The 24,207-nt window shown below is 44.0% G+C and overlaps 1 protein-coding gene across 1 annotated transcript in view; it reads right to left on the bottom strand.

Moving 5' to 3' along the window:
* The window catches only part of CDC25A (cell division cycle 25A), a 130,724-nt gene extending 106,754 nt beyond the window's left edge, over positions 1-23,970 (bottom strand). The window contains exons 1-3 of the mRNA XM_029588162.1: positions 23,428-23,970; positions 21,923-22,005; positions 1,199-1,250 (exon numbers count right to left, since the gene is read on the bottom strand). Of these exons, the coding sequence (XP_029444022.1) occupies positions 1,199-1,250; positions 21,923-22,005; positions 23,428-23,576 (284 nt within the window). The 5' untranslated portion in view covers positions 23,577-23,970. The remainder of the gene's footprint in view (positions 1-1,198; positions 1,251-21,922; positions 22,006-23,427) is intronic.
* Positions 23,971-24,207: the final 237 nt, after the last annotated feature.

The raw sequence follows: 24,207 nt of genomic DNA, 5'->3' as shown, positions 1-24,207 counted from the left end.
AGAAGAGTCATCAGAATGGGATTAACACTACATTCATGTATAAGCACCCTGTCAGTTTCTGGTGATGCAACACTTCTTGTACCTGCTGCATCATAGAAAAAGGTTAATATAATATATTAACACAATTGTTGGATTGCTACCTTTCTATATGGACTCACACTTAATACTAACCCTGGTCCGGGTGGTCTTAGCATTTGATTGCATGACATGCTGTCAGACTTGCCGACATCTTTCGAAAAATATATAAAAATGTAAGTTGAAAAGCCCACAGAAAATTTAGAGAAGAAAGTGAGTCCCAAAGTGGGACTAAGCAAAAGAACCAGGGAACCGCAGGGTGAGCTGTCACATCTGCTGGAGACAAATACGGAGGGCTGCAGGGTAGGCTGATATGGGATACCCTTTCAGTTTTGGTCTGTCTCCATCTGCTGGACAGGAGGCTCAATCTGTGGTCTGGACTTATCCGGGTCAGTACAGGGAAAAAAGTTTTTGGCTCAGAACTGCAGGTTTTGTACCACCTCCATCTGCTGGTTTCAAATACTGAGGAGCTAGCTGCAGGTGGCACACCAGGTTGAGGAGGTGCCTGCAAAACTGTCATCCACTGGAAGGGAGGCAAAACCCAGGAGTTTTGACTGATGTGTGTATGTACAGGGAATGTATTTTTAGCAATTCCTATCTAATCTTTTGCTTTGAGCCCTAAAGCTGTGATATCGGCAATTGCCTTGTTTGAACACTGTAAAAAGTTGTTCAAGAGTTTAAAAAAAACCTTCAACACAAATTGTTTTCAAAATTTACCCACCAATATTGATGCTGATTCCAGCACTGACCCAATGGCAGACATTACAGGGTGTCCAAGGGGATTAAGTCTGCCTTGTGCCAAAAATGCTCCCTCCAACAATTTTTGAGCACCAGTATTAGCACTGCATTTCTGTATACAGCAGAAAAGTTAATGTGAGCAATCAATCATGTGCTCAGCTTGGAGAGGACTATGCTTGTTTTTAGCAAAGTTCTATTAATTTTTATATAGTGATTGCAGAGTTCTGTAATCCAGGTATCTCCTGGCTGTGCTGTCTTTCAATAAAGGGATAAGAATATATCTTAATTCATCCACTACTAGAGCAACGTGCGCAAGAAACTTTCACTGAAGTCAGCAGCACATCTCACCGGGCTGCTGCAGTGGTAGTTTAAACTCCAAACCTACCTTTCATTAAAGTCTTTCACATCCAGATAACAAGGCGAATCCAGCCCAACACCTAGGAAAAGAATGAAAATGATCACTACAGGATTCCTGCAGTTTCTCCCATCCACATCTATTGAAACCCACTTTTCTGCTATAATTCTGAACATAAAAATGTAATCCCATTGGCATTCAAGCCTTAAAAAAGTGAAGACGACTGTCACATACCAATGCTGCTCCTCTACATTTTCTGACACAAACTAAGGTATCATCTGCATCATACTACTAGGTCAGCTTAAGGGAAAAGCTACCTTAAAGCTCCAGTCATGGTCAAGTTTCTTGTGGGAGGCAAGGTCAAAATAGTTCTTGAGTTACAACCTCACTTGAGATATTACCATATAGCCCCCAATGATGAAGTGTAAACAAAATGGCACACCATGACATGCTCTGTAAAGGCCTAAAATGCATTTCACTAGAGCTCATGTCTATTGTGCACTGGCATTTCAACAGCAGCAACACTAGCAAACAAAACACCACCACACTGCTTTGATGAGGCAACAGAAGACAGACTATGCATTAACTATATTCTAGGTCATTAGAAAACAGTGGGGCAATTCAGGGGGGTCAAAGGTTCTAAATACCTATCAATTTTTTAAAGTAAAAAGCAACTGGGAGGGAAGAGTGGTTCTATTACCAAATAACTATCTGAATTCAGACGCTCTGAACCAACCACATGTGATCAAGAATACTCTCTCAAGAATGAGTTCTCTATAAAGATGGCCACCTGAACACACACACATGGCCTGGTTAAGTGGTCCACTTTTGACAGAGCAACTAACCTTGAAATTAGTCAAATCACTAACATTAATCCTGCTATTCACCTACATGACCCAATTTCAGTCAGTTCTTTGAAACAAGTGTCCAATGTTATCAATCCTTGAATCACAACCTTAACCTCTCAGAGGTAACTATACCACCAGGGTTAAAGCAAGCTGTGATAAAACCAATTCTAAACACACACGACTGGCAGAATCTAAGACTGGGACAATTATAGGCCCATACCCAACTTCTCTTTTCTTTCAAAAGTACTGGAAAAAGCTGTGTTTAACTCGTGAATCATTTGGAAGAACAAGATATCTATACCCCCAAATCAATTTGGATTTAGGAAACATTGTTCAACTGAGACTTTACTCCTCTCCTTAATGGACTGTTTTACAAGGATTTTCTTATGTTAATCGATTTAACAGCAGCCTTTGACAGTTTACCGTACTCTATACCATCAGCTGAGCAACACTGGGATTAACTGCAGTGTTCACAAATTGTTCTCCTTTAACAGAACATACCAAGACAAATTGGACAATCACATATCTGATACATGTGTACCTCAAGAGTCAGCCCTCTTGGCAACACTATTCAATATTTATATGCTCCCACTCAGTTATTGGAATTACTTTCTTCTTGCATGCTGACAGATATTCCATTCTCCAAATCATTAAAGAATACAGGATCTACACTTTCAACTTTACATGAGAGCAATACAGCAGGAGCTATCAAAACTCAAACAGATTTAGATTTTTTATATTCTGTTTTGCACTTTCAGCGCTTCAAAGTGGATTACATTCAGGTACTGAAGGTATTTCCCTATCCCCAGAGGGTTTACAATCTAAGTTTTGTACCTGAGGCAATGGAGGGTAAAGTGACTTGCCCAAGGTCACAAGGAGCGACAGCAGGACTTAAACCCTGACCTCCCGGTTCATAGTCCACTGCTCTAACCACTAGGCTACTCCTCCACTCCACCTTATGACTGAAGTCATTTGGTTAAGTAGAAATGCTACAATAGTTAAACCACTGACTCCAGACCTGGGTAGTTTCCAAATTACTCCCTCAAATCAAGTATGGGATTTAGGTATCCAGCTAGATGAGAACCTTACTATGAAAAAGTAAATCAATAAATTAAACACAGGCTACTCAGTTTTGTACATTACATTGGTTAAAACCTCTATTAACCTTTGGGGACTTACACCATATTGCAAACTAATTTTCTCAAACCTGATTACTGTAACTATTACCTGGTCTTCCTGCAAATACCCTAAAGTCGTTACATTGCAAAATGCAGCTGCAAGACTTCTGCTAGGAACAGGGAAATTTGATCACATTACGTTTGCTGATTTCTCTACACTGGCTGCCAGTACAATCATGAATCTACTTTAAAGTATTAATATTAATACTCAAAATCATTCACTCCAGTGACACCAGTATGATTGGTGTGACATTACGACCATACATACTTGAGCAAACATGAAGATCTCAAAATAAAGAGCTATTTAATGTCCCCACAATAAGGAGCACACATCTGTCACAGGAGATCCTGTGTTCTCCATTGTGGGCTCAAACCTTTGGAATTCTCTACCTGAGACCACTGAACTCATGTAAGATTCCAGGTACCCCAAGCTAGGGACTGGATGAATGTTTACCAGTAATCCCTTTGGACCCAGAGCCCCACAGGAGGACTGACTCATGCAGCAAAGGGTGGGAAGTTGAGTTCATCTGTCTACACTAAGGAAAACGAGATTAGGCAAGTAATTTCTCCATTTCCTAGCATATAGAAAGATGGTCTCAGGACCAATGGGATGTAGCAAAGCTACTCCAACAGGGTGGGAGGCCGCCCAGGGTCCAGCCAACACTGCACGTGCAAAGGCTGCATCCTCCCAGGCCTTCTCATCCAGACGATAAAAACCTGGAAAAAAAGTGTATAAGGAGGACCTAGTTGCAGCTTGGCAGATAATGGGAAACAGACTAACCTCTGCCCATGACACTGCCTGAGCCCTAACCTGGGTAGGCAACGGCTTCCCAGCATCCACATACACAGCCTTGGCCACCTCCTTAATCCAATGAACTATGGTAACCCATGAAGCCGGAGCACCCTGCTTACTCCCACCATGGAGAACAGGCAATCTGTCTTTCGAAAAGACTCAAGACCTCCAGATACCACACAGCAAGATGCTTAATGTACAAGGAGCTCAAAAGGCAAAACTCCTCTGCATCCTTGACCTTATCCAGGGATGGCAAGGAAATGGACTGATTCAAATGAAAGCCCAAGACTACCTTGGGCAAGAAGGATGACCAGTACGCAGCTGTAACACCCCCAGAGTCACCTGAAGGAATGGCTCCCAGCAAGACAAGGCTACAGCTCAGAAATAGACACCCCAAATGTAGCCACTAGGAACACAGTCTTCAAGATAAGCGACTGAAAAGAAAGGCTATGCAGTGGTCAGAATGTAGGGCCTGCCAAAAAAATGTCCAGCACCAAATTAAGACTCCACAATGGAACTGGTAACTGCAAGGGAGGCCCAAGATGCTTCACTCCCTTCAAAAAAGGTGCCAAATCAGGATGAGACAAGGCAACACCATTTACCAGGCCTCTGAAACAGGCAAGAGCTGCAACCTGCACCTTCAAGGAATTAAGGGACAAGCCTATATTTAACCAACCTAAAAAATAAAAAATCCAGAAAGGAGGGATCTTAACTAAATGAGGAAGAACACTCCACTCCTCACACCAAGCCTCAAAAAGGAGGGAAGCATTTTGATCAGCTCTGCGCATTTTTCTTCCTTGGTAGTTACCAACAATTATGCCTCATACCAAGCGCAAGGGTAGATTAAGGGGGGAAAAAAGTGGGGCTACCTCCCTCAGTCTGCCCGATTCAGAGAACTGAGGGCTTCTTCATTGCTGACCCCAGCCAAACTCAGGTGCAGGAAACGCTGCGACTGCTGGCACGGAGCATGTGTTGGAGTCACTTGATTCACAAACATCTGAGCCCTGGAGCACCATTAACTCCCCCCCCCCCCCTTGGATCAGACCAACCGGTGGAACATCTGGACACAGCATTTAACTCCAGAGGTCGCTGGGGCGGACCCTTTGGCTCGAGTTGGGATACCTGAAGTGGAAATCCAACTATCCTGCTTCAGTCGCCAGTTCAATATACTCCGGTGTGGGACTCAATGCCAGAGTTTGAGTGCTATAGCAGACTCCTGGGTGGGGGGAGGACCTGCTAATGTGATAACTCCTAGCAGGCTGGATATGATTAGTTCTGTTTATAAAGTTAATTTGGTCAAACCTTTTATTACACTAGACTGGTCTGCAATGACCCTAGAAAAATCCATTTCATCTCTAACCTTTGTATGCAATTATCCAGTTATAATCCACTGAACTCTATTGCCTCACATGCTACCAAGTTAGAAAATTTGGAGCAGAGTAACAAATTCAGAAGGTGCAGTCTGGATTAATACAGATGGTTCATTGAGATCTCTAGAGAATACTGAAAATGCTATGAGATATTTGAACCTGAGAGAGAGTCCTGAACTTTCCTCAAGTTTCTCCTGTGGATTAATTTGAAAATCTCTCCAAGAGACTGAAAAATCCAAATTGGACACAGTGCCACCCTTTGCTAAAATGTATTCTCGATAAAAGAAGAGATACATCTTCAACCACCTGGCCCTGCATACCTCCTACTGCTGATTTATCTGCTTTTTTGGAATCTTCGGGAGAAGAGCAAGTTGATGTTATTGGTTAAGTTTATTTTTCCATCTGATAGACTTGGTTCTCAAGTTATTTCTTCACAATAGACAAGTTCTATATTATGGCCAGAAATTGTGGATTTTTCCCCAAACATAAGATCTATTGAGTAGAAAAGAGTTTCTAGCATGCTGTCATCAAGCTAGACAAATAGGAGCTTAGATCAATACAGTATTCATGTAAATGTATTATGAAAATAATGTTAAATATATATTTTGATCCAGCTCAGTTGAAGCTCTAGATTCTCATGCTTTATCAGAAAATATAGCTAACTAATTAGTTATTGCAATTATAGAAGTGCTGGGTTTAGCCCTCAATTAACTAACCTCTTGTTTTATATCTAAATGTTCTTTAGAATTTTGGTCCCCTCAATTGCTTGGTTACCTACAATAATGCATTGATCTACTTCCTGATTATATTTTGCTTGTATTTCTATTGGCAAGTTTGTTATTGTCAAATTATAATCAATAGAGAGTTAACTCCCCAAACCTGCACATAAGCCAAAGTGGAGAATTTGAGTGAGATGGCAATAACTGCAGAGGAATAACCACACTTTGACAAGCCTTCTCAAGGGCCAAACCATAAGAGAATAGAGTCAGATCCTCATGTGGCCGAAGACTAAGGGAGGCCTCCACCAGGAGTCATTGCAAATCCACATACTACGGATGCCTAGGCATCCAAGAGTACTAGCCCCCTGTGGCCTCCAATCTCCAGCAAGGGCCAAGGAGAAAAGGCATAAAGCAATCTGTCTTCTGGCCATACCTGTATAAGGGAATCTATCCCCAGGGACCATGGATCTCTCCTGCGACTGTAGAAGAATTGAGGAACCTTCGCATTTTGAAATATTGCTAGCATGTCCAGGAACAGAAGGCCCCAGCAATCCAGTGTCAGCTGAAATGCCCCAGCTGACAACACCCATTCTCCTGGGTCCAGACTCTCCTTGCTGAGAAAGTCTGCTCTTATGTTGTCTTTTCCTGCAGTGTGAGAAGAGGAGATCTACAGATTACCTTCTGCCTATTCCATCAGCTAGTTTATTTCCTGCGACACTTGCTGGCTCTTAGATCCTCCCTGGCAACTGAGAGGGCACAGTCTTGTCAGACATGTAAACTGCTCGATTCTACAGCCTGTGGCTGAACTGCAGTCATGCCAGCCGTACCACCCAGGCCTCCAGGCAATTGGTGTTCCAGCAGGATTCAGCATTCCAGCACCACTGGGCCCCCCAAATGTGGAATCTCATCTGTTGTGAGTACCAATCAGGCGCCTTAAGTGTGTTTGGCACTTAAGGTCGGAGAGGACAAGGGAACTCCACTTCTCAGATGATTCTCCTGCAACCACCATTGGAGGTGGGAGCAGAACTGCATAATCCTGAAACCGTGGTTCAGAGAGAGCTGAAGGGGATACATTTATTTATTTAATTATTTTTATTATACCGAGTTTCATGCTAGGAATCACATCAACCCAGTTTACAATTAACAATGTGAGTAAAGGCAGAGAGTAACATAGTAAAACATTTCCCAATTCAACGTCACATATAGAATGAAACTTAACAAATAATAACCCTTGCCCACGGCACCACTTCCAGGGTAGCTGCCATCAAGCTGAGTACCTGTAGGTAGGACCATACTGTCAGGCGTATGGTGTTCATCAACTGACACTTGAGACAATCTCTGGATCTGAACTTACCACAGGAAAACTGCCTGTGTCGAACCAAACCCCCAAATACGCCGACTGGGATGGTTGAAGATTGCTCTTTGTCAGGTTCACCACCCAGCCAAGCTCCTGCAAGAATTAGATCTTGTGTCAGGCAGCTCTCTTCCTGAGACCTGGCTTGAATTAGCCAATCATCCAAATACAGGTGCACCAGGATTCCTATTTTGCAAGGCTGTCTACTACCACCATAATCATGGAGAATGTTCTGGAAGTGGAGAATTGATGGACCAGAGGCAGCATGGATTCACCAGGGGAAGATCCTGTCAGACAAATCTGATTGACTTTTTCGACTGGGTAACCAAGGAATTGGATCAAGGAAGAGCGCTAGATGTCATCTACTTGGATTTCAGCAAAGCTTTTGATACGGTTCCGCACAGGAGACTGGTGAATAAAACAAAAAGCTTGGGAGTGAGTGCCGAAGTGGTGACCTGGATTGCAAACTGGTTGACGGACAGAAGACAATGCGTGATGGTAAATGGAACTTTCTCTGAAGAGAGAGCGGTTTTAAGTGGTGTACCGCAAGGATCGGTGTTGGGACCGGTCCTGTTCAATATCTTTGTGAGCGACATTGCGGACGGGATAGAAGGTAAGGTTTGTCTTTTTGCGGACGACACTAAGATCTGCAACAGAGTGGACACGCCGGAAGGAGTGGAGAGAATGAGACGGGATTTAAGGAAGCTGGAAGAGTGGTCGAAGATATGGCAGCTGAAATTCAATGCCAAGAAGTGCAAAGTCATGCATTTGGGGAGTGGAAATCCGAATGAACTGTATTCGATGGGGGGGGAAAGGCTGATGTGCACGGAGCAGGAGAGAGACCTTGGGGTGATAGTGTCTAATGATATGAAGTCGGCGAAACAATGCGACAAGGCGATTGCAAAAGCCAGAAGAATGCTGGGATGCATAGAGAGAGGAATATCGAGTAAGAAAAGGGAAGTGATAATCCCCTTGTACAGGTCCTTGGTGAGGCCTCACCTGGAGTACTGTGTTCAGTTCTGGAGACCGTATCTACAAAGAGACAAGGACAAGTTGGAGGCGGTACAGAGAAGGGCGACCAGGAAGGTGGAGGGTCTTCATCGGTTGACATACGAGGAGAGATTGAAGAATCTAAATATGTACACCCTGGAGGAAAGGAGGAGCAGGGGTGATATGATTCAAACTTTCAGATACTTGAAAAACTTTAACGATCCAAAGACAATGACAAACCTTTTCCAACAGAAAAAAATCAGCAGAACCAGTGGTCACGAGCTGAGGCTCCAAGGAGGAAGACTAAGAACCAATGTCAGGAAGAATTTCTTCACGGAGAGAGTGGTGGATGCCTGGAATGCCCTTCCGGAGGAAGTGGTGAAGTCCAAAACTGTGAAGCACTTCAAAGGGGCATGGGATAAATATTGTGGATCCATCAGGTCCAGAGGACGCATATAAAGAGCAGGTAGTAAAATACTGCACGGAGCGGCAGTAGCCACAGAGGCATTCACGGAGCGGGATGCCAGTGGCCAGTGGTAGGTGTCCACCTTCATGGAGCGGAAGGATGTAGGGCTGTCATCTCCCAATTAAATAAAAAACAAAAACAAAAAACAAAACAGGGATGGGATCCATCAGGTCTAGAGGACACATATAAAGAGCAGGTAGTAAAATACTGCACGGAGCGGCAGTAGCCACAGAGGCATTCACGGAGCGGGATGCCAGTGGCCAGTGGTAGGTGTCCATATAAAGAGCAGGTAGTAAAATACTGCACAGAGCGGCAGTAGCCACAGAGGCATTCACGGAGCGGGATGCCAGTGGCCAGTGGTAGGTGTCCACCTTCACGGAGCGGAAGGATGGAGGGCTGTCATCTCCCAATTAAATAAATAATAAAAAAAACCCAGGGATGGGATCCATCAGTTCTAGAGGACGCATATAAAGAGCAGGTAGTAAAACACTGCATGGAGCGGCAGTAGCCACAGAGGCATTAACGGAGCGGGATGCCAGTGGCCGGTGGTAGGTGTCCACCTTCACAGAGTAGAAGGATGAAGGGCATCCATCTCCCAATTAAAAAAAGAAAAGAAAAAAAGAAAAAAAAACAGGGATGGGTTCATGGGCTTATAGGTATTACCAATTATTAGGCTTTTCAATATTTGATGATAGTTAATGTGACTTTCAAGGCATTCTTCACTTTCGGTGCATGTCCGGCATGACTCCTTGCTTCAATGACAGGGGAAAAGAAAAACTGATACTTCACACATTTCCAGCATTGCCCTCTGCTTCATGGCAGAGAGCTATGCTGCCGCTTACCCAACTAATCAAACTTAATATTTCACTTGGAAGCAGCTCCAGCACTGCTCTCTACATTAATGGTGGGGGTGAAAAGGGAATTAGAACATAAGGTTACTAAGAGCCAAGAGAAACAGTTAAGTATGAGAACAAATGTGTGAAGCTTGCTGGGCAGACTGGATGGACCGGTTGGTCTTCTTCTGCCGTCATTTCTATGTTTCTATGTTTCTAAGTGGTGGCTAAACCAAAAGGCAGTGCCCAAAACTGATAATGGTGCCCCAACACCACAAAGCGTAGAAAGTGTTGATGTTCTAATTGGATGGGAATATGAAGGTAAGCCTCTGACAGACCCAAGTAGGTCAGAAATCCCCCCCCATCTGCAAGTGACTTGACACTTTAGATCCAAGATAGGACAAAAGGAGCCCTCCTCTTTGGGCACAACAAAATAAATGGAATATCACCCCATATCTTGAGATGTGGGCACCAGGAACAGCCCTCAGTCTGAGGAGCCTTTGAAGCATGAACTCCAGCGCATGTTTCTTCTGCAGGGACACCATGAACATGTCGAGGAATACTGTGAAATTCCAGTGCATACCCTTTGTGCATCACCTACAGACCCACTGGTCTGACAATCTTGACCCATCTCCGAGAGAGATGCCCCCTATTTCCTGTTCTGGAAAGTGGGTCAGCAAACCTTTATTGGGAAGCTCAGGAAGGTCCACCACCAGAGCCCACTGCTCTTGGACTGTGAGATGAGAAGCCAGAGACCTACCAAAAGGCAAAGTCTGCTGAAAAGTAGTCCCGCTGCAGGAATGGAAGTGCCCCAGAAACTACCCCTCATACCAAAGAGGCGCTGTAACTATTTATCCTCCAGCAACCAAGGCACTAGAAACGCACCCCACACACTGGCCAGTTTCTCCAACTCACTCCCAAACAAGAGCGAGCCTTTAGAGGGCATCTCGGAAAGATTGGCTTTGGAAGCTGTGTCAGCTGACCAACTTCACAACCAGAGTTGATGCCTGGCGCCACTCCTCTGGCTGAGATCCAGACCAAATCACAGCCTGCATCTGCTATAAAGGTGGCAGCAGGCTCCATCACCGCTCTGAAATTCTCTCCAGACTCAGCCTCCTGAGAGAAATGCAGACGATCTCAGCACTAGGGCTCAACAGAAGGCAGCCTATAAATTCATTGCCACTGCATCAACAACTTGCTTAAAAATAGCTTCAATCATGTACATCCTTCAAGGCCACTCCTGCAGGGATAGTCTGCTTAGAAAACGGCACATACTAGAGCATCCACTTTGGGAAAACCCAAATGCTCAGTTGGATCAAGGGGGTACAGGCCTTCCAATGTCTGACCCCCTTTAAAAGTTTTCCTCTGGGGTATCCCATTCCAAATGAATCAATTCCTAATGACATCCATCACTGGGGGGGGGGGGGGGGGGGGGGGGGGAAGAAGGCTTTATGTAAGGAAACCAAAATGTTTAGCCATTTTTTATACCGCTCCAAGTGAAGTTCACAACGGTTTACGTCATGACTGGTACATCAGGTACCAGTTACATTTCAGGCATAACAACTTAGGTGAAGGAGATATGAAGGATGTAAAGTAGGGAGTTTAGAGAAGATGTTTGATACATTTGGGGTGGGTTGGAAAGACTAGTTCTTTAGTTAAGTTCGTATTGAACTTGTCAATGTAGTGGCAAGTAATGATTTCAGAAGGTTACGTTAGATTATAGACATTCTGAAATGATTTGAGGTCACGTCAATTTCTTTGAGTAGTCAGACATAGAGTCTCAGGTGAACAGTTCGAAAGTGTAGGGCCAGCTACGGAGAACATACAGTCTATCAAGTCAATCCAGTAATGAGTGGTAGGAAGAGCTGCGTTAGTGCCCGGCGCACCCGCGGTTGCCACACGCACAGTCCAGCTCACCTACCGCTCGATCCTGTATGTAAATAGCTTGCAAATGCAAGCTGCGTCTAAGCAGCATCTGAAGCATTAGGCCCGTGCAACTCATTTTACTGTATAGAGCGCTATACAGTAACCTGGGTGCGCAGGCCTAACGCTTCACGGACACGCTGGTACCTGTCATTTCAAATGACAGGTACCAGGAAGTGGACGGTTCTCAGATGCTCGGGATTGTCAGCCCTCTCTCCCCTCCTCCTGAAGCAAGGCACGAAAAGCAGCCTTGCTCTGGGAGGAGGGGAGAGGACTGGCAGTGTGAAGCGACCAAGCGACTTACTTTTTTGCAGCCCCCCTCCGGAGACTGACATCGGCGACGAGGGACCGTGGCTCCCCTCCCCTGCCTCCAGCTGCCCGCGAATATAGACACATCGCACGGGCGAAAGCGGCCCCTGTGTGCGCAATTGGCCGCTCAAGACGTGACGTCACATGCCGTGACGCCAAACGTCGTGACGCCACATCTTGAGCGGCCCAATTGCACGCACAGGGGCCGCTTTCGCCCGTGCAATGTGTCTATCTTCGTGGGCAGCTGGAGGCAGGGGAGCCACGGTCTTCTTCGATGTCAGTCTCCGGAGGGGGGCTGCAAAAAAGTAAGTCGCTTCGTCGCTTTACACTGCCAGTCCCTCTCTCCCCTCTCTCTTGCAACTTTTTTTTTTGCTTTTGTTGCTTCAGGAGGAAGGGGAGAGAGGACTGGGGCTGCCCCGGAGACCAGCACCCATGGACGCAGCCAGGGCAGGTGAGCGGGGGCTGGGGGAAAGTTTGCCGCCTACCCTTACCCCTGCTTCTAACGCAGGGGTAAGGGTAGGCGGTAAGTTAGCAGGTTAAACGCGTGGCAAAACAGCAGGTTCAAAAAGTGATAGTCGGGGCGCGCATTACTGGATGGTAGGGAATAGCTAATTCGATAGTTTACATGTAATATACATGCCGTGTGCGGAAGGGGTTTCCCGGGGATTTAAGGACGCGGTAAGAGTAGGTTAAAGGGGATTGTGGATTGCAGGAAGGGCTAACGCGGCCGGAAAGAGAGTAGAAAGCGGGTTAGGAGCGGGGTAAACGCGGCCGCACTTTACTGGATTGACCTCTATGTCAGGTGTGTGTTCAGTAATGACAGCACAGCTAGTGATCCTTTGAGATCTTAGTGATCTGTGGTTTATACAGTGGTAGTGCCACCCCTACTAGGCCAGTGTTAACATTAATACACTCCTCCCTCCGTTCTGATAAGTCTTTGTAATGTATTTGTGATTGATAGCTCTGCACTGGCTACCAATACAGTCAGTAATTGCAAGATGTGATCACATTGCTTGGACCCTCTTATGAGTCTTGCTGTAGCATTTCATAGTTTTGTTTTTTTAATAAGACATTTAGGTGCGCCAAGTAGGAGAGTTGCAGTAGTCTAAGCTTTAAAAAAAGAAGGTTTGTAGTATCACGGAAGTCAAAGGTTTTAGTCTATCAGGCCAATGCAGTACCGGTGCGTAGAAAGCAGGCGCTCAAACGCTGAGCACCTGCTTTCATAATGCGAGCCCAACCACCTCTCCCAAGAACCCAATGTAATATTCAAAAGACCTGCCGAGCTAGGGAGAAATGAGCATCCTCAGCACCTCAGGTGCTTAGGAGACATGGCTGGGAGCCCTGTGACCTGTCCTAAGCTCCCTCCCCCCCCCCCAAGGTTTGGCCTCCGATTTGTCCTTTTCATGGACATTTGTCAGTGAAAAGACAAATCCCCTTTCAGCACAGCCTTCTGTGCTGGCATTAATTTTGAGCATACAAATGTGCAGATTGGGCTCATTTTTTTTTTATCTGCATTGAGGGGAATACATAATTAATTTTATTAGCTTTTACATACTGACATTCATGGGTACATCATGCTGGTTTACAATATAACTGAAAGAGGAATACACAAAAAATGAGGGTGGGTGAGGGGTGCAGTGAGAGAAGAGGGAAAAAAGGAACAGTGCAAATTATACACTCAAAAAGGACTGTGTATAACATTACACTATACATAAATTATGCACTCCAAAAAGCACTATACACAATATACATTACCTTTAACTAGTATATACAGAAGACACTATGACATTACAAGTTATGTTCAGAAAGGTAACTATATATAGTCTAGCAGGGGTATATAACTGGTATAAAAGGGGGTAAATAAGGAGGTGCAGAGATCAGAGAAACTGGAGTACAATTAAAGGAATAAAGGGAAGGCTATAATAGGACTCATCAACATGAATTTACATGTGAGGAGTGCTATTATCTACACAGGCAGGTGGGTGTTACGTTTTGGACGCACTAACCCCTGTTTTACAATGGGGGTTACAGCTTGTCCAAGTTGCATGCCCAACTGCATTGTTGAGCTGTGTGCTGCAGCCAGTGCACCAAACTACACTGGCCTGATTGTAGTAATTAGTTCATCATAGCCTGATTGAATGTGTTTACGAGTTCCCCCCAGAGTTAGGTTCTCTTCACTCTGTAATTGTAAGTACCACACTTGGTCCAAGGATGTCATATTGAAGTTACCTAGGTCAAGGGTCTGTGGGGGGTGTTATTGGAGGATTTCAGGTTTGTTTTTTTAAAGTGTTTAAAGATAGTCTTAAGACTGAATAGTTCATTTTTGATAGCCTTCATGTGTGATGCCAATGTCTAATGTATTTTCGAACAGAAATAGTGCATGGTATGTAGAACTGAACTGTCAGCATATAGGTAGAAGGCAATTCCTAGATCAGATAGTAAGTTACAGAGTGGAAGCATGCAGATGTTGAATAGAGTTGCAGATAGTGTTGAACCCTGGGGGACACCAATGTTGATTGGGAAGGTGTCAAATATGGTTGCCCAGTTTGACTTGGAACTTCCTTTATGATAAAAAGGTGAACTACTTTACATCGCCATCAATTCTGATATTTCACAGCAGATGGCATAGAAGGGGGATGGTCAACTGTGCTGAAGGCTGTCAAGAGGTCAATTAGTACCAGGATGCAAGATTAGTCAGTTAAAACCCTGTAATATGGGGTCCATAGCAATTTTCTGAAAACCAAATTGGTTTGGACGTAAAAATAGTGGTCATCTAGATAGTCTAATTGTGATAATACAGCTTTTTCAAGAATTTGGGTTAGAAAGGGCAGGTTATTTAAAATCTTTTCTATACCGTCGTTTAGTAAAGCACCATCACAACGGTTCACAAAGAGGCACGTAAATATATATTTGGTGAAATTCTTATTAGTGTGCCAGAACATTTATCGGTAACAAGTATTCATAATATAAGGTATATGTTGTGTGATCTGGAATTTTTGTCCTTTTTAATGGTTAATAGGAATAAAAACCATACAATCATTGCATTTTATACTACAGTTCTCTTAACTTATATTTTATAATGTTAATTAAAATGATAATGTATAGGTATAGGTGTGATTTGGTTTTTTTTTTGTGACTTTAGCTTGTTCATTTAGACTTCTGAATCTCCATTCTCATTGTAAAATGCTTTCTTGAAAAGCCATGTTTTCAAACTTTTTTTTAAAGAGTTTTAGATCTCTCTGTAATCTTGTTTCTAGTGGCAATGAGTTCCATAGTGCTGGTCCAGCTAATGATAGGGCTCGTTCTCTGACTTGGGTCAGTTTTGCTGTCTTGATTGAAGGGATGGTTAGTAGAGCTTTATTAGCTGATCTGAGATTTCTTTGTGGGACGTGTAGGCGTAGTGCTGTGTTTAACCAGTCTGCTTTTTCTTCGTTTATCAGTTTGTGAATTGTGCAGTGTTTTATAGTGCACTCTTTGTTCTATTGGCAACCAGTGCAATTCGGCAAGTGTTTGGGTGATATGGTCTCTTTTGCTTTTTCCAGTAAGTATTCTGGCAGCAGAGTTCTGTAAGATTTGTAGAGGTCTTGTTACATACGGTAATCCCAGAAATAGTGTGTTACAATAGTCAGTGCTAGAGAATATAAGTGCTTGTAGAACTGTTCGGAAGTGTGTTTGGGTTAGTAGGGGTTTAAGCCTCCTAAGTATCATAAGTTTGGCGTAACCTTCTTTAACTTTGTGATGTGTTGCTTAAGGCTGAGATCAGTGTCTATAATTACTCCTAGGGTGCGAGCTCTCGGTGAGTTCCACTTCCTGATTAAGTTTAATGGGGTTTTGAATTGTCTCAGAGTTTTTTCGTTCTAGGTGAATAAATTCAGTTTTTTCAATGTTAATTACTAGTTCCATTTGGTTTAGTAATTGTTTAATTATATCTAGGTACATCATTGCTAGGTTTAATGTCTTATCAATTGTTTCTTCTATGGGTAATAGAAGTTGAATGTCAACGTATATGTAGTGTATGATGCCTATTCCAGCTAGGAGGTGGCATAGAGGCAGCATGTAGATGTTAGTGTCACCAAAAGTGTGGATCCCTGGGGTACTCCTGTTTTTAGCTCAATTTTGTCTGATATTTTGTTTTTAATCTGTACTTGGAAGAATCTATTGTTTAGGTATGATCTGAACCATTTCAATGTTTTGTTCTGTAGACCCATTTCTTCTAATCGTTTTAGCAGTATGTTATGGTTTACTGTGTCAAACGCTGCAGATAGATCTAATAGTATCATGATGTAGTGTTTCCCATTATCAAATCCTCGTAGAACATTATCAGTTAGGGAGGTTAGTAATGTTTCGGTACTATAGTGTTTTCTAAAGCCATGTGTATTTATTTATTTATTTACGGATTTATATACCGAAGGTTCCTGTATAATATACATATCACCCCGGTTTACAATGTGTATAATATACATATCACCCCGGTTTACAATGTTGTGAGGGGTATAGTATGTTATTGTCAAGATGTTCGGTTAGTTGTTTTTGAACTGTTTTTTCTATCAATTTGGCAAGTAGGGAAAGGTTTGAGACTGGTCTGTAGTTACTTAGTATATTTGGGTCACTGTTTTTTTTCTTTAATACTGGCTTGATTATTGCACCATTAGATACCATTGATAATTTTCCCCACTTGTCAATACAGCCTGTTTTATTTAGGACACGTTTTATCACTGCTTGTTTTGCCCTGTCTGGGACTAGACCTTCCGAGAGATTAATGTTGTGGTTGTTGAGTGATTGTGCTATGAATTAGTTTTAAGGAGCTAGCTGGGATGGTGTCTAGAGGGTGGTTTGCAGGTTTTAATTTGAGAGATTTGTGATTTGTAGTTTAGATATTCTGTCAAATGTGGTTCATGATTTTCTTCTTGATCTCTGGTCAGTGAGTCTGCAGAAAATTGATATTTTAGCCTAGTTATTTTTTCTGACATATTTGGCATAGTCACTGCAGGAATTCTTAGAGGGGCAGTTGTTGCTCAAGATAGATATGATGGGTCCTTGATTAAGTTTATAACAGAATTTACAGTTAAAAACCACTCCATGAATTTAACACAAGAAATTACCATGCTGGGTCAGACCAAGGGTCCATCAAGCCCAGCATCCTGTTTCCAACAGAGGCCAAACCAGGCCACAAGAACCTGGCAAGGACCCAAACTCCAAGAAGATCCCATGCTACTGATGCCAGTAATAGAGGCTATTCCCCAAGTCAACTTGATTAATAGCACTTAATGACTTCTCCAAGAATGTATCCAAACCTTTTTTGAACCCAGCTACACTAACTGCACTAACCACATCCTCTGGCAACAAATTCCAGAGCTTAATTGTGCATTGCATTAAAGAATTTTCTTTAGTCTTAAATGTGCTACTTCCCAACTTCATGGAGTGCCTATTTAAAAGCATAAATAACTGATTCACATCTACTCTTTCAAGACCTCATGATCTTAACACACCTCTATCATATCTCCCTCAGCCATCTCTTCTCCATGCTGAACAGCCCTCCTCATAGGGGAGCAGTTCCATTCCCTTTAACATTTTGGTTGCCCTTCTCCATCGCAACTACTGTATTTTTGGCTCCATAAGAGGTACTTCCCCCAAAAGTGGAGAAACCAAAACACAACCAATGTTTTTGTCCACATTCCAAACACTTTAAATTTAACTACAACCTCCCACCCTCCCCCAAGACTTGGCAAAAGTTCTGGGGGTCTCCTGCACTTGGGCCGTCTGAGCATTGTGCTCTTACCATGTGACAGGGGCTGACCAATGGCACCAGTAGCCCCTGTGACATAGTAAGGGCAAAGGCTATTGGCGCCATTTTGAATACTGGCAGCCGACGGCCCGAGTGCAGGAGATTGCTCAGGACCCCCAGGGACTTTTGGCAAGTCTTGGGGGGGGGGGTTGTAGTTAAATTTAAAGGGTTGGGATGGGGGACAAAAAACCCCAGACATTTTATGCCCTACTCTAATTTGCTCCATAAGACACAGATGCCTGGGAACAGAGCTGGTTTAGCACACCATCTGTGCAGAAATCCCCAGGACTACCAGTTGCATTCACTGAATTCCCCTTTCATGTTTACTGAAATGTACTCCCATGTTAAACAGGCACCAGGCCCCAATAGTTTGCATGGGGAGTTTTATAAGATTCTACTTAACATTAGCCATCCCTTGGGGAGAATGTATGAACCTTCATTACACCAGGGTGTCCTACCTAAGGAGACTAACACAGCGACCATAGTTCTACCGAAACCAGGGAGGGATAAGGTGGTGACCAGCTCTTACTGCCAAATTTCTTTATTGAACTCTGAGGTTAAGTTGATGGCAAAGACGTTAGCAGATAGACTGTCTAAACGTCTTCCCCTTTTAATCTCTCCCGAGCAGGCGGGTTTTATAAAAGGAAGAAATGCTGTGACTAATGTGCATAAAGTGTTAGCTTCGGTGGCCCCATTCTCTGCAGAAATTCTAACTTGAAATTCTGTACTTATCAGTCTTGATGCCAAGAAGACATTTGATGGGGTAAATTGGAATTGTTTGTTGTGCTTGGGAAATATGGGTTTCGAGGTAGCTTTCTGGATTGTATTCCTATTCTGTACTGGAACCCTAGTGCACGTATTTTGGTTAATGGCACCTTTTCAGATGCCTTTCCACTACAATGGGGCACACGACAGGGCTGTCCACTCTGCTTGTGTGTTTTCCTTAGACCCTTTTGTTACAGGGGTTACAATTAGGAACCATACTTTTAAAGTTGCAGCTTTTGTAATTGCTGGTTCACCTTATGGAGGCTCAACTCCAGTTCTCCACCTTGTTACAAACCATTTCACAATATGGTACCATAGCTGGTTTGAAACTTAATTTGGACAAATCTGAAGCCATGGCTATAGGCCCTTGGAGTACGTGAAATTGGACAGCCCCCTTGATTTAAAGCAGGCAGAACATAAGTTAAAATACTTATGTATTTGGATCCTGGCGGATCTTTCCTCCTGCATAGTATTACTACCTTACAAAATGCCAGTATGGCTAGTTTGAGGAAGTGGATATCACTAAAACTTTCCTGAGGGGGGGGGTCACATTCAGTTATACAAAATGACCATTTCACCTAAATGCTAAAGAGATCTGAGGCAGGCTCAGGGCAACTAAAATAAGGGAGAAGAGAAGTGATTTTTTTATTTTCTCAACGTCTTCACCGGTAACACCCACCGTGACATCAGCATTCTTTTAATTTAAAAAAGAATCCTTACAGAGGCACACGCCAGGCGTGGAAGGGGTGCGACAAATTGTGCACCCCTTCGTGCAAGATTTAATAACTGACCACCAATATTTTGTTTAAGATTTCTTTTGCCATATTTATTTTGTTATTGAAGTATTAATAATTTGATAGTAGTTTGCTCATATTTCCCTTGCTCACATTACTACCTCATTATTGAATATATTTAATTACGTTATAACTAATGCATAGTGTTTGTTTCCTCATTTAATCCCCTTTATATACCTTGCCTTCCCTTCCATGGAGTATCACCACATTACAAACGAATTGTTAATTCCAGTCACCCTATTTACAACCAATGTCTTTCACCTAAACAGGTAAAACAAATTTTCAAAAACTTTTCCCAGAAGGCTTATTCCTGTCCCCATTTCTCAGAATTTGCAAGTTGCCAGCTTCTCTGTCCTCTCCCTCCTTCTCCTAAATATTCATTCCATAACTAAAAAAATTCCCATTAATGACCTTTTAACTGAACACCCAGACATCGTTTGAGTCACAGAATCTTGGTTAAAAAAAAAACAACTCAGATATCCCCCTAATCAACTACCAACTAATATTTATAATATTTTCTCAATTCCTAGACCAAAAAAAGGGTGGTGGACTTATGTTTATCTGCTAAAAAATTTAGATTTATGATGGTCCCAATCAACTCCTTATTACCCATTGAAATAAGCTTATTTAAATCTAAATCTCTGCAAATTTTATTGGTATATGCTCCTCCAGGCTGACTTAATAAAATTCCAGATGCTCTGATTGAAACCATTCCTTCATCCATTAATTCCACTTTTCCTTAACACCCTAATGGCTATGGGCTTTAAATAGTCAAATCCCCAACTCAAAAATCAGGACATAGTTTAGATCTTATATTTATCAATAACAAAATCTCTCATCTCCCCCTACCACCACCTCTATTCCTTGGTCTGATCATAAATTAATTAAAACTAAATTACAAGTAGACTTATCTCCATTCCCACAACAAGGTTAAATGCATTAAATTTATAAAATATAGTTCTAGTGATATCCTAGAAAAAAAAAAAAAAACTCTTCCAGAGGCTCTTAAAGAATTAAATATTTCAGATACCTTATCTGCAGTTAATTCCTGGATGAATGCACGGCCCCCGCCGGCAGTGAATGAATGCATGTGACTGCCTTGAGCGCCAAAATCGCACGGGCATTCATTCACTGCCGGCGGGGGCCGTGCATTCATCCAGGCAGAGGGAGCCGGCGGCGAAAACGGCCTCCGGCTCCCTCTGCCTGGATGAATGCTTGCCCACCCGGCCGCCTTGAGCGCCGAAATCGGGAGGAGAGGAGAAGGGAGAAGGGACTACCGTAGCAGGCCCGAGCCTTGCTACTTTTTCGGTTTTTTTTGCTTCGGGAGGAGGGGACCGGACGGGGCTGCAGGAGACCGGACTGGGGCTGGACCGGAGACCGGACAGGGCCAGGGCAGGTAAGCGGGGGCTGGGGGAAAGTTTGCTGAGCATCGGGGGACATAACTGTCCACTTCCTGGTACCTGTCATTTCAAATGTCATTTGAAATGACATTTGAAATAACAGATACCAGCGCGGCCGTGAAGCGTTAGACCCGCGAACCCAGGATACTGTATAGGCGCTCTATACAGTAAAATGGGTTGCGCGGGCCTAACGCTTGCCTAAGGCTTCGCAGCCGCGGCATGCATTTGCATGCAATCTGAAGAGAGTATCGAGCGGTAGGTGAAGAGAACTGTGCGTGCGGGGAGCGAGGGTGCGCCTGACACTGCCGCACTGTTTCTACCGCGGCCTTAGAGTATCGATCTGAATGTTAGAAATCAGGAAGGGCATGGTGAATAAACTGGAAAACGTCAATGCCTCTATTGCTCCATGGTGAGGCCACACCTTAAGTACTGTGTACAATTCTTGTCGCCACATCTCAAAGATATAGCTGCAATGCAGAAGGTACAGAGAATGGTGACCAAAATGATAAAGGGAATGGAACAGCTCCCCTATGAGGAAAGGCTGAAGAGGTTAGGGCTTTTCAGCTTGGAGAAGAGACAGCTGAGGGGGGATATGATAAGGTTTTTAAAATCTTGAGGTGTAGAACGGGTAAATGAGATTCTGTTATTTACTCTTTCGGATAATAGGACTAAGGAACACTGAAGTTAGCAAGTAGCATATTTAAAACTAATTGGAGAAAATTCTCACTCATCGCACAATGAAGCTCTGGAATTTGTTGCCAGATATGGTTAGTGCAGCTGGGTTTAAAAGGTTCTTGGAGAAGTCCATTAATTGCTATCAGTCAAGTAGACTTAGGGAATAGCCACTACCTGTTACTGGCATCAGTAGCATGGGATCTGCTTAGTGTTTGGGTACTTGTAGCCTGGCTTGGCCTCTGTTGGAAACAGATGTTGGCTTGATGGACCCTTGGTCTGATCCAGCATGGCAGTTTCCTATGTTCTTATATTTTTTCTTCCCCCATCAAGGGGCTGTGAACTACCTCCACAGCATCCACAGACCTAACCCAAACACTGGAAGCAGAAGTTCAAGTTGTAGTAGCACACAATTTCACATTGTCAGATTTTCAGTGCATAAATTTACAATTACCAATCCTCTTGTCGTACAAGAAATAGCATTTAAATTGAACTTAACTAAACTTGCATTTTATGGTATTTTGCTGTTTTTCCCATTATTTGGATTTAACAAACCTGTATCTGTAGAATCTGAAGACCCCATTCTCTGGAAACCAATACTGCCCCTCAATGGCAGTTTCTTAGGAGTTTCATGAGGGCTGCAAAGGATTCAAAATAGAATTAACAGATTTTATGCAAACGTTAGTAAGAGAACAGTAACCCTGTACTAACACTGGATCAGAGCAACCAGATGCAATAAAAAATTTATGCATGGGAGGAGTTTACAAGCCACATGTTCCACTTCATATCTGTTGCAGCTCTACATCAAAACCATATATTGTTTGAGCTAAAATAAAATCAATATTTTTTTTAAGGCAGCCTAAATTTTAAGATAACTATAAATGAACATTTCTTAGCTACCAAAGGAGGAAACTATTTTGGAAACAGCAACAGATTCAAAATGTTGTGCTTTTGATGGTGGTATTGAGATACTGGGGAGTTGGCTACTGAAGATACAGCAGGTATAAGACTCAATTCCCATTAGTCTCCATTCACAACTACCTGGGTAGCTGCAAATGAAGACTCATCATACTTGAACCATGGTTCCCTCTCCTACTGGGAGAAAACTCATGGCTAGAAGTTAGGCTGCAGTTCCCTCCAGAACAGGCACGTGTGCATTGCAAATTGGGGAGGCATGGGTGAATGGGCATACCACATCCCTAGTTTGCTTGAGAAGCAGAAACTTAAGTATGGAAACCAGATAGATACCAGGTCTGGGTTGGCAGTACTACCACTAAACCACTACAAAATGGGGGAGCGGTAGGACCCTGCAGCAGCACTGCAGCCTAAAGAACTGACAAAGGGTTGAAGTTTGAAACTTGTGGGTAATGCCAATCATCGAGACCTCAACCCTGGTTACTATGCTACTGCTCACAAGTTTAAAATTTGTGCTAAACCAATGGCTTAGTTTCTGAAAGAGCAATCTAGAATGGTGCTCTGACATTTTCCAGAAAGTGGCGTAGACATGATTGTGTAAATCAGTTCTGGGAGGTGAACAGTAAGGGGTTGAGCACTGGTGGGAAACAGGGATAGAAGGTCGCTGGGGTAAGGAGGAAACGCGTGTTCAACTATGTTGTTAGGATTGAGAGCGAGAGAATGGGGAGGCGGGAGGGGTTACAACCAGGTCCTGGTGCCTTCGCATTTCACATCTGGCCCTGACCCTTTCTCCGTTCCCTCTATCCCCAGCTACACTTCCTTTTTATCTAAAAAAAAAAAAAAAAAAAAGCAGCCCTGTATGTCATCCATCCAAAGCAAGCGGGCTGGACCGCGGTCAGGGTGTCCCACCTAAACCCTGCAGAAACGATGCAGCAGTACAAGAGCTCTCACCCGGAGGGCCGGGCGGTCTAGAAAGTCTCTTCGCTCTCCAGTTGAACGGGACAAGTCCAGCCCAAGGTACTGACCCTGACCGCCATCCAGTGCAACTGCTGATCGGAACCCTGGCCAAGAAGAGAGGCCGAGGTTCGTAAATAAACAAAACAGGCTCCAGCAAGGAGGAGGGCAGGCGAGACCACCAGCGTTACCTGCTCAGCACGTCCAGCCTGTCCAGAGTCAGCGTCAGGTTGGTGACCGGGGACAGCACCGCCGCCTCCCGGCTGAAGAAGGATTTCAGGGCTGGCAGCAGCGGGACCGGGGAACCTCGGCCTTCGGCACCGCTCTGCTCCGCGTCCATGGCGGCAGCAAGCGTGCGAGGAGAGTCCAGGAGAAGAGGGAACCGCGGAACAGGAGAGCAGGGCCCGAGACCCGGCGCCTGCCAACACAAACCAAAACCCCCGCGGTTCACGTGGGGCGTGCAGATACCGCGGGTGCTAGGAAAAACCCTGCCGGTCAGAGGAGAGACCGCATGTCCCGCACGCTATAAGCAAGATGACCGAAGAGATCACTACTACCTTCAAGGGTGAACCACTTCGGGGGCACGTAACTATAAACCCGCCAAGGCCTTCTACTGCCCATTAGCGAATGAAAGCTGCACCGAAAAGAACGCGCCGCTGCTATCAGCCGCCTGCACTTCTTTTCATCCAGCTTCAAGTGACGTCATGAAGCCACTCTCCCGCGAGTCCCGGCCCCATCCGTTAGCACCCGCCCACTTTCACGCCTGCGCCCGAAATCTGGCGCCAAACTGCGGCGGCCAATCAGCGTGCCAAACTCCGCTTCTCCCGCCTCCTCGACAGACAGTCGAACCAATAACAGTGAAGCGCTGACCGGCTTGTTGACGGAGAACAATGCAAGGCAGCCTATTGGTTGGCGAGAGAAAAAGGAAAAGGAAGAAGATTGACACCATGGCTTAGTCGCCTTTCATTGTC

This window comes from Rhinatrema bivittatum, chromosome 2 (genome assembly GCF_901001135.1).
Source record: "Rhinatrema bivittatum chromosome 2, aRhiBiv1.1, whole genome shotgun sequence".
Lineage (NCBI taxonomy): Eukaryota > Metazoa > Chordata > Amphibia > Gymnophiona > Rhinatrematidae > Rhinatrema > Rhinatrema bivittatum.
The sequence above is the reverse complement of the archived record's forward strand: the minus strand, read 5'-3'. Positions and strand labels throughout refer to the sequence as shown.